The 10,578-nt window shown below is 34.0% G+C and overlaps 1 protein-coding gene across 3 annotated transcripts in view; it reads right to left on the bottom strand.

Moving 5' to 3' along the window:
• Positions 1 to 2,872: 2,872 nt before the first annotated feature.
• LOC125063067 (mitotic spindle assembly checkpoint protein MAD1-like) overlaps positions 2,873 to 10,578 on the bottom strand; it is a 23,844-nt gene continuing 16,138 nt past the window's right edge. For 2 of the 3 annotated variants that reach the window (XM_047669306.1, XM_047669304.1), the window contains exons 13-14: positions 10,427 to 10,525; positions 9,393 to 9,802 (exon numbers count right to left, since the gene is read on the bottom strand). In XM_047669306.1, the coding sequence (XP_047525262.1) occupies positions 9,592 to 9,802; positions 10,427 to 10,525 (310 nt within the window). In that variant the 3' untranslated portion in view covers positions 9,393 to 9,591. Of the gene's footprint in view, positions 3,337 to 3,968; positions 4,068 to 9,392; positions 9,803 to 10,426; positions 10,526 to 10,578 lie in introns of those variants that run through there. The other variant, XM_047669305.1, reaches the window with a different exon arrangement.

The following is a 10,578-nucleotide window of genomic DNA, read 5'->3' as shown; positions in this document are numbered from 1 at the left end:
CCTGTCTATTGCTAAATTAAGCGCATTTACGTCATCATCTTCATTGGCAAATTCAGGGTATCATGAATGACATGATCCTGATCCTGGAGCCTGGACAGGGTCTTGCTTTGTCACAAAACTTTATATTTATATTCAGTGGCGTAGCTGGGTGACCAAGGGCCCTGGGGCAAATTAAAAAATGGGGGCCCACTGCTTTGTAAACTTATTAGGTTTAATCAAATAAAATATGAAATATACAAATACCTACTCTAAAAATGCTAAGCTACTTAAGCGCTTTTCTGTGTGCAGGGCAATAAAATGAAATACAGAAGATTCAAGGGTTTATTATATAAAGGTCGGGCCTACCAACTGACTAAATAACAATTGTATTTAAAAAAAAAACCTAGCTTAAGTTTTCGCAAAAGTATCAATGACTTCGCTTAAATCCAGGCTTGATGCGGTTTAGATTTTCAATTGCTATCTAATTCGCGTTATAACTTATACAATGAGCTGTAGCCGAAATCTTTAGATTTGACACGATTTATTGACTTTAACGGACATCAATATGAGTGGTAAAATCAAATAAAATTGAACCACTATATTGACCATTGTAAACTTATAACTATTACTGGCAATAAAAATTGAATGACGTACAACCTGTAGGTCTCTACAATTTATGTGTCTGTCAACAACTTGTCCCGTAGGCTTGTTCCCTCCTATAAGAAATTCAGTATCGTGATTAATTATTGATCAGCCTTCTGTGCCTGACACTCGGCATTGAAGGTCGAACAACACTGCTCTACATACCGGTAATTGTTTTACCGATATAATTTGGAATAAACAAGTCGAATATATAGACACAATAATTCGTAAATGCTTAGAAAAAGGTATAGACTGGTGTCCCGTTGCAGAAAACTCTACGTCACCCGACTTCGAGAATTGGAGGTTATCAGGTTGACTTGACATTGTGATTTTGTTAGAATTGGATATTTGAATTCCATTCGGAAACAATCAAAGGCCCGTATTCACGAACGTCAATCAAACTAAAATCTACTTGCAAAAGCTGTCAAACCATTTTTTCTGAATGAATTTTGACATTCGACAGCGCACAAGACGTGATTGTGACTGATTTGAAACTAAGTTACGAAATTTTTGCCACAGATAATCGGTAAATAATGTTGCCATGTATATGGAGTCGCTTTTAAAAAAGGCTTAAGTTTTTTTAACACGAATTATTGTTTTGTCGGGTTGTAAACCCAGCTATCTTACATATATAGATTAGTTAAATAGCACTTTTGAATATTTGTAATAAAAGGCAATATCACTTACAAATAATTTAATAGTTACGTCAATTAAAAAAATGTCTTAATACAGAAAATCTAATCACATTGTCAGCTTAAATGTTGACAGTATAAAGAGTGATATACATATATTTTATTAATATAAACCTAATTACATCATTTCAACTAAAGTACATTTGTCTCTTTCTATCAAATTATATTTATGGTGTGACAAAAAGAGAAGAATTGCAATTAGATTTATATTTATTTTTATGAATAATATTGTCAAGTTGTTATTGGCTTTTGTGTATTCGGAAATTATGGAAGAATCTTATACATTCACAAATATGGAAATACAAACATTATTAACTAATATTTCTCTTAAACTAACCTTTAGCAGTATATTATACCTAAATAGCGAACATTCAAAAGCATTTGCCTAGTGAGTAACTAGAGTCCGCGCCACCAAAGTCCCGCGGTGAAAAAGTTAAATTTGACAAGTCGGCCATGTTATTCTGTGTTGCCAACTTGGGGATATCCCCTCCAAATTTATGAGGAATCAGGATGTCCAGGGTTTTAGAGAGAACAATTATTTAAGAAGATTTTTATATAATATATTCAAGCGAACTGTGGGACGTTTGGTGTCGCGGACTCTACGTTGAAACATCAACACGAGCTGTCAAAACTGACATAGCATTGACCAAAACTTGATAATCGTAAAGAAACTTGAAATCGTGCTAAAAGACCTTGGGATTGAGACAAAATTAGTTTTAGACTGGCGTGACCCACTAATGCCATAGTAAGTATAGGAATGATATTGGCTCACAACTTGCCACGTGACCATATGATTTTCATACAAATTCTTTAACTGGGGCACGCCTGTCAAAAAGTGATTTTGTCTCAACTCCTTTAATTGTGTTTGGCAAAGTATTAAAAACGTCAAATATATATTTACTCAGAAATTCTAGATTTTTTGGACTAGAACCACAGTCAATAGCAATATTCGAATATTATAGTAAGTACAGAGTACCGAACATACAAATATTGAAAACTCCAAGACGGTTGACAGATGAAATAGTCGGCGGTCAATTGTAGGTTTAGGTAATTGTAGGTCGATATAGGTTAGAAAGTTTAAAACTGTAAACTGTAAAACTGTGAGAATTTCCATAAATAATTTGACACACACACGTACATGTGTTAAAACTTTGTCAAACTCATGATGATTATCAGAATTTCGGAATAGATAGGATACAGCACCGGTACTCTGTAACTTTCAATAGCGAACTCAACTTTTGATATAGACCAGGGGCCAAACGGGCAGGATGCTCACCTGATGTTAGTGATACCGCTCATGGACACTCAATGCCAGAGGGTTCGCGAGTGCGTTGCCGGCTTTTTAACAATTGATACACTTTTTCTTGAATGACCCTCCGTCGAATTGGTTCTAATACTTCAGGGCAAGGGCTTTTTTTTTATAAATCTGACGATTATTAAAATAATCCTAATCCTTGGGATTGATTTGCTCCAGTTCAAACAATTTGTATGACAAAACTTGGCGATTAAAAAGAGTGGCGGAAAGTTTCTTGCCAGTTCTTCTTACCCGCTCTACGCCCTTGACTTGCGAACTGGTAGTAAATGTAAATTTAAAATCAATTCAACATATTTTCTGTTGACGTTCTTAAGTGTACTTGTTTACCTATATGAATGAAGTTCTTAGAGTTTGAGTGGTGATCGGAAAAACTGCCTTAAATAACGCTCAGTTACGGAAAGTCAAAGAACTTAAACAGAACTTGGGGTCACGTGGTACATAGTAGTCGCTATTGAGAGTAACAGAATAGCAAAACCATAGTCAACAGCTTTAAAAACTTATGCAATTTCCTGCTGCATAGTGGTTCTCGTGAACAATTCCATTGTCAATGCGCTAAGGAATACTGGAATGGAGCGATGTTGGTGTAAATGCAACTCTACTAATTCGCCTAGAGATGTCGAATAGTCTGTATGCACCATCTCTATGCCGTCCTCACAGAGGGTGAAGGTGAGGTACTCCTCAGCCGAATCCGCGTACATATTTGATATTCTAAAACAATAATTATAATTCATAATACGCGAAAATAATTTGCAATAAAAGACAAAATTTTATCATATTGAGTTATGTTACCCAACATTAGAATCTGGCATCTCTCTAACATTATGAAAGAAGATAACGAAAAAGCGCGGCAAATTCAGAAAAAATAAGATGGTATTCCTAAAAGTTTGATATATTTTGTGGATTAAACTTACTTGATTTTATTTCATTAGTTTTTACATTGATAGTAACTATATTTCTATGAAATTAAATACTATACGTCTTTCAAGTATTACGTCACGCAATTTTTGGAGATTATTAATCCAATCGTATAATATCCAACGTTTTTCTGTACCCAAGTATAGTAAAACGTTTCGTGACCACCTAGTGACTCTTTATACCTAAAAGTTACCATTATGTGGTGTAAAGTACTGGAAAGTCGATAATAATATTAATAATAACGCGTAATTCAATCCCCGCCCCGCATCGTAACGTTTTACAAAAGGACCTCCCCCCCCCCCAAATTCGTTACGTAATACTTGAACGGTCCAAAAACGGTTGTAGCGCCACTGGTATCTTTCTTCGATTAATAAGAGAGACCTAGATGTACTTCATATAATTAGTATAATCAATTGTTGAAATACCTGTAATTTTTATGTCCCGTCCTATCAATCTTGTATCCTAGCAACATATAACAGACATCTCTGTACTCTTGAGCTGATGCAGTGAACTCCTCTTTCATCCTAAAAATAATAGCGTCTTTTAATCTATGGCTTGTATCTGTGGTCTGTGAAACCTTAAGTCTAAAATTAAATTATACCTTTGCAATTTAATCCTGCTATTTTCGAGGTTCTTCTTTAATTCTTGCATTTCTTCCGGACAGGCCTGGCTGCCCTCACGCAGGGCGGCCTTCAATTTCTTGATCTGAAATTTTATAATATTTCTATACTATTATAAAGTTGACAAGTTTGAACGCATTAAGGAATTTATTTTTCCGTCCAATAATAATATATTTTTCTTAAATATTCTTACATTTCCCTGTTAATGTTTCAGGTAGCAAAAATATCACGGACAATGTTGTGACTCATGGGAAACGCAAAAAAGATGATACAAGAGTTCTGTAATAAGTGCTTGTGTTGTTGTCCAGTTGAAATCAAGGCTTTGAAGGTTTTTCAAGTTCAACACTTAACATATTTGGTCAGTTCTGTAGTTTTTAATTTGAAACTTTATTGGTACTTACTTACTAGCACTGTCGTCTCTCTAAACGAATTTTTAAAATTCTAGCCATAAACAATCGTCTTGATAATCTGTAGTCGTTGTAATTGAATTGTATCCGTATATTTGTTTAGTAAATTTTATGGCACCATCTAGCGGCGACGCACAACTGACTTTGACAATTGTCGACTCACATAACTTTATATTCCTATTTTAATCTTCCGTAAATATCGGCCAGGTACAGCGTGGTAAATCGTAATTTAGATTTAGTGAAAATTTAAAACACTGTAGATAACTTAACATTTAAAAATTTTGAGCACCAAATCGTACTTAATATTTAGTCAAAATATTACTTTAGGCGTGTAGTTAGCACAATATGGTACTTCTATGATAGGTATTTCGTATTCTAGAAAATTATATTTCTGTCCTGGTGACGTCACGGGAACCAACCTTAAAGGATGATCTTCATCGAACTGACATTTTAATATACCTAACATTTAGTTAGAGTTAATTTTACTTAACGCTTATGCAATATTTATTATTAAGTTATGAATTATAATGATCTAGTGCAATAATGTTATTGAAATTTGTGTGAAATTTACGTTGTGTTTTGTATTATAAAAGTAACGCGATCATTGGAAATTCTAAAATATTATTATAGAATACTTTCAGTATTATGTGTACGTAAGATTTAGAATGATAATTTCGAAAATGTTAATTGTAGTATAGCGTTACGTTTATTTATTTCCAAATGTTTCAGGGACAATGTATGAATGTTTTGGGAATTGATTTTATTAAGACTCTCGGGTCCCGCTTAGCTTTAAGTAGTGGAGTTAAATTTAAGTACTCCCCAATACTGTATTTTGAATCTACTTGAAACGTTTCTTCTAAATGTAATGTATCCAAAGATATTATAAATTCACTCAAAAATATTTGGTCTCATAATAGTTGCATTGTATGAATTCATATATATTTTCATAATTACGTAAGTATTTTTTACAAGTTTACCGGATTAAAACGCGTTTATTCATCAGAAATTCAAGGTCGATTTTAAATGCAAACCTGTCTTGTATCTTGCGTGATGCATAACCCATTTTAATCCGGTAGAACTGTTTTTAACTGTCTTTTTAATATATGAACTTAGAATTTACTTTCCTAGTAGGCGTTAATGTTATTGTAAATTATTTATCAAAATTTACGCAGTTTAGCTGTCGACTTTAGTCTAACTAAATCAAACACAGTAGAAACCGGATAGTACTTGCGTATCTAGACTTTCATACCCTATAATATTGTGTTCTCATTTGTCCAGCTTTATATACCGAATCGATATTGTATCGGATCTTTAGGATGTTTTCATGAAATGATAATGATCCTACGGGAGCTTTGCTCTAACTTCTGACAGTCAATAATGTAACTATTTTGACGCGCGTTTATCTATTTACATCGTTAAATACTGATTATTGACTCTGACCCCTCCAAAGGCAATCCAATTCATAAAACATTAAGGGGAATTACCATCCGGTTTCGACTGACTTTTCTAATTGTTTATAGTGCGACATATTGTGTAAAAGTGCGTGTTAGGTCTTTGTTTCAAAATGGATCTCCACAACATTAATCGTTTGGAGTAGTTATAATGCTCAATTGGTGTTAATTCTGTACGGTTACGTAAACTAAACCGATTCCTTAAGAATAAATGTTCTACAAAGCAGCTTTAAAAATGTGAAAATTCGTACTCAATGAATTTCATACTCTTAAGGGAGTTCATAGTTGAGCCTAGTAAGACCGTATGTCAAATCCAACGTGTCCTTTGTTTTTTAAGATTGTCTTTTAAAATCAAAGTGTCAACTGTCTAATGTCAACCGTCTATTGACTATTGACACTTATACACGTGACATTTCAGAATTAGCACCATTATCGCATATGAAAATGCTAGTTTTATACACATTTGGATGTAATGCGTACTCAAATTGTTATATTGTTTCAGTTTTGTTGACATCTAAAATTGTTAACGCACTAAAATGATAATATATTTTCCTTGTTTCTTTATAAATATTTTACACGGAGTTCTGGTTTTATTTCATCCCCTTTAAAAAAATATGTGTGTGCCTGTCTATTGCTAAATTAAGCGCATTTACGTCATCATCTTCATTGGCAAATTCAGGGTATCATGAATGACATGATCCTGATCCTGGAGCCTGGACAGGGTCTTGCTTTGTCACAAAACTTTATATTTATATTCAGTGGCGTAGCTGGGTGACCAAGGGCCCTGGGGCAAATTAAAAAATGGGGGCCCACTGCTTTGTAAACTTATTAGGTTTAATCAAATAAAATATGAAATATACAAATACCTACTCTAAAAATGCTAAGCTACTTAAGCGCTTTTCTGTGTGCAGGGCAATAAAATGAAATACAGAAGATTCAAGGGTTTATTATATAAAGGTCGGGCCTACCAACTGACTAAATAACAATTGTATTTAAAAAAAAAACCTAGCTTAAGTTTTCGCAAAAGTATCAATGACTTCGCTTAAATCCAGGCTTGATGCGGTTTAGATTTTCAATTGCTATCTAATTCGCGTTATAACTTATACAATGAGCTGTAGCCGAAATCTTTAGATTTGACACGATTTATTGACTTTAACGGACATCAATATGAGTGGTAAAATCAAATAAAATTGAACCACTATATTGACCATTGTAAACTTATAACTATTACTGGCAATAAAAATTGAATGACGTACAACCTGTAGGTCTCTACAATTTATGTGTCTGTCAACAACTTGTCCCGTAGGCTTGTTCCCTCCTATAAGAAATTCAGTATCGTGATTAATTATTGATCAGCCTTCTGTGCCTGACACTCGGCATTGAAGGTCGAACAACACTGCTCTACATACCGGTAATTGTTTTACCTATATAATTTGGAATAAACAAGTCGTGTATATAAACACAATAAGTCATAAATGCTTAGAAAAAGGTATAGACTAGTGTCCCGTTGCAGAAAACTCTACGTCACCCGACTTCGAGAATTGGAGGTTATCAGGTTGACTTGACAGTGTGATTTTGTTGGAATTGGATATTTGAATTCCATTCGGAAACAATCAAAGGCCCGTATTCACGAACGTCAATCAAACTAAAATCTACTTGCAAAAGCTGTCAAACCATTTTTTCTGAATGAATTTTGACATTCGACAGCGCACAAGACGAGATTGTGACTGATTTGAAACTAAGTTACGAAATTTTAGCCACAGATAATCGGTAAATAATGTTAATATGTATTTGAAGTCGCTTTTTAAAAAAGGCTAAAGTTTTTTTAACTAACACGAATTATTGTTTTGCCGGGTTGTAAACCCAGCTATCATACATATATAGATTGGTTAAATAGCACTTTTGAATATTTGTAATAAAAGGCAATATCACTTACAAATAATTTAATAGTTACGTCAATTAAAAAAATGTCTTAATACAGAAAATCTAATCACATTGTCAGCTTAAATGTTGACAGTATAAAGAGTGATATACATATATTTTATTAATATAAACCTAATCACATCGTTTCAACTAAAGTACATTTATCTCTTTCTATCAAATTATATTTATGGTGTGACAAAAAGAGAAGAATTGCAATTAGATTTATATTTATTTTTATGAATAATATTGTCAAATTGTTATTGGCTTTTGTGTATTCGGAAATTATGGAAGAATCTTATACATTCACAAATATGGAAATACAAAAATTATTAACTAATATTTCTCTTAAACTAACCTTTAGCAGTATATTATACCTAAATAGCAAACATTCAAAAGCATTTGCCTAGTGAGTAACTAGAGTCCGCGCCACCAAAGTCCCGAGGTGAAAAAGTTAAATTTGACAAGTCGGCCATGTTATTCTGTGTTGCCAACTTGGGGATATCCCCTCCAAATTTAGCAGAAATCAGAATGACCAGGGTTTTAGAGAACAATTATTTAAGAGGATTTTTATATAATATATTCAAACGAACTACGGGACTTATTGGGTGGCGCGGACTCTACGTTGAAACATCACGTATGCTCACGATTTGCCACGTGACCATATGATTTTCATACAAATTCTTTTACTGGGTCACGCCTGTCAAAAAGTGATTTTGTCTCAACCCCCTTAATTGTTTGGCAAAGTATTAAAAACGTCAAATATATATTTATTCGGAAATTCTAGGTTTTTTGGACTAGAACCACAGTCAATAGCAATAGTCGAATATTATAGTAAGTACAGAGTACAGAACATACAAATATTTAAAACGCCAAGACGGTTGACAGATGAAATAGTCGGCAGTCAAATGTAGGTTCAGGTAACTGTTAGTCGACATAGGTTAGAAAGTTTGAAACTGTAAATGAGAATTTCCATAAATAATTTGACACACACACGTACATGTGTTAAAACTTTGTCAAACTCCTGATAATTATCAGAATTTTGGAATAGATAGGATACAGCGCCGGTACTCTGTAACTTTCAATAGCGAACTCAACTTTTTATATAGACCAGGGGCCAAACGGGCAGGATGCTCACCTGATGTTAAGTGATACCGCTCATGGACACTCAATGCCAGAGGGTTAGCGAGTGCGTTGACGGCTTTTTAACAATTGATACGCTTTTTCTTGAACGACCATCCGTCGAATTGGTTCTAATACTTCAGGGCAAGGGCTTTTTTTTTATAAATCTGACGATTATTTAAATGATCCTAATCCTTGGGATAGGATTTGCTCCAGTTCAAACAATTTGTATGAATTCGGCGATTAAAAAGAGTTGCGGAGAGTTTCTTGCCAGTTCTTCTTGCCCGCTCTACGCCCTTGACTTGCAAACTGGTATTAAATGTAAATTTAGAATCAATTTAACATCTTTTCTGTTGACGTTCTTAGGTGTATTTGTTTACCTATATGAATGAAGTTATTTTGAGTTTGAGTGGTGAGCGGAAAACTGCCTTAATAACGCTCAGTTACGGAACTTGGGGTCACGTGGTACATAGTAGTCGCTATCGAGAGTAACAGAATAGCAAAACCATAGTCAACAGCTTTAAAAACTTATGCAATTTCCTGCTGCATAGTAGTTCTCGTGAACAATTCCATTGTCAATGCGCTAAGGAATACTGGAATGGAGCGATGTTGGTGTAAATGCAACTCTACTAATTCGCCTAGAGACGTCGAATAGTCTGTATGCACCATCTCTATGCCGTCCTCACAGAGAGTGAAGGTGAGGTACTCCTCAGCCGAATCCGCGTACATATTTGATATTCTAAAACAATAATTAAATTTTTACGCAAAAATTATTTGCAATAAAAGACAAAATTTTATCATTACCCAGGTTATGTTACCTATCATTAGAGTCTAATGAAAGAAGATAACGAAAAAGCGCGGCAAATTCACAAAAAAATAAGATGGTATTCCTAAAAGTTTGATACATTTTGTGGATTAAACTTACTTGATACTTGATTTTATTTTATTAGTTTTTACATTGATAGTAGCTGTATTTCTATGAAATTAAATACTATACGTCTTTCAAGTATTACGTCACGCAATTTTTGGAGATTATTAATCCAATCGTATAATATCCAACGTTTTTCTGTACCCAAATATAGTAAAACGTTTCGTGACCACCTAGTGACTCTTTATACCTAAAAGTTACCATTATGTGTTGTAAAGTACTGGAAAGTCGAAAATAATATTAACAATAACGCGTAATTCAATCCCCGCCCCGCATCGTATCGTTTTACAAAAGGACCCCCCCCCCCTCCAAAATTCATTACGTAATACTTGAACGGTCCCTAAAACGGTTGTAGCGACACTGGTTTCTATCTTCTATTAATAAGAGAGACCTAGATGTACTTCATATAATTAGTATAATCAATTGTTAAAATACCTGTAATTTTTATGTCCCGTCCTATCAATCTTGTATCCTAGCAACATGTAACAGACATCTCTGTACTCTTGCGCCGATGCAGTGAACTCCTCTTTCATCCTAAAAATAATATCGTCTTTTAATCTATGGCTTGTATCTGTGGTCTGTGAAAC

Source organism: Pieris napi, chromosome 2 (genome assembly GCF_905475465.1).
Source record: "Pieris napi chromosome 2, ilPieNapi1.2, whole genome shotgun sequence".
Taxonomy (NCBI): Eukaryota; Metazoa; Arthropoda; class Insecta; order Lepidoptera; family Pieridae; genus Pieris; species Pieris napi.
The sequence above is the reverse complement of the archived record's forward strand: the minus strand, read 5'-3'. Positions and strand labels throughout refer to the sequence as shown.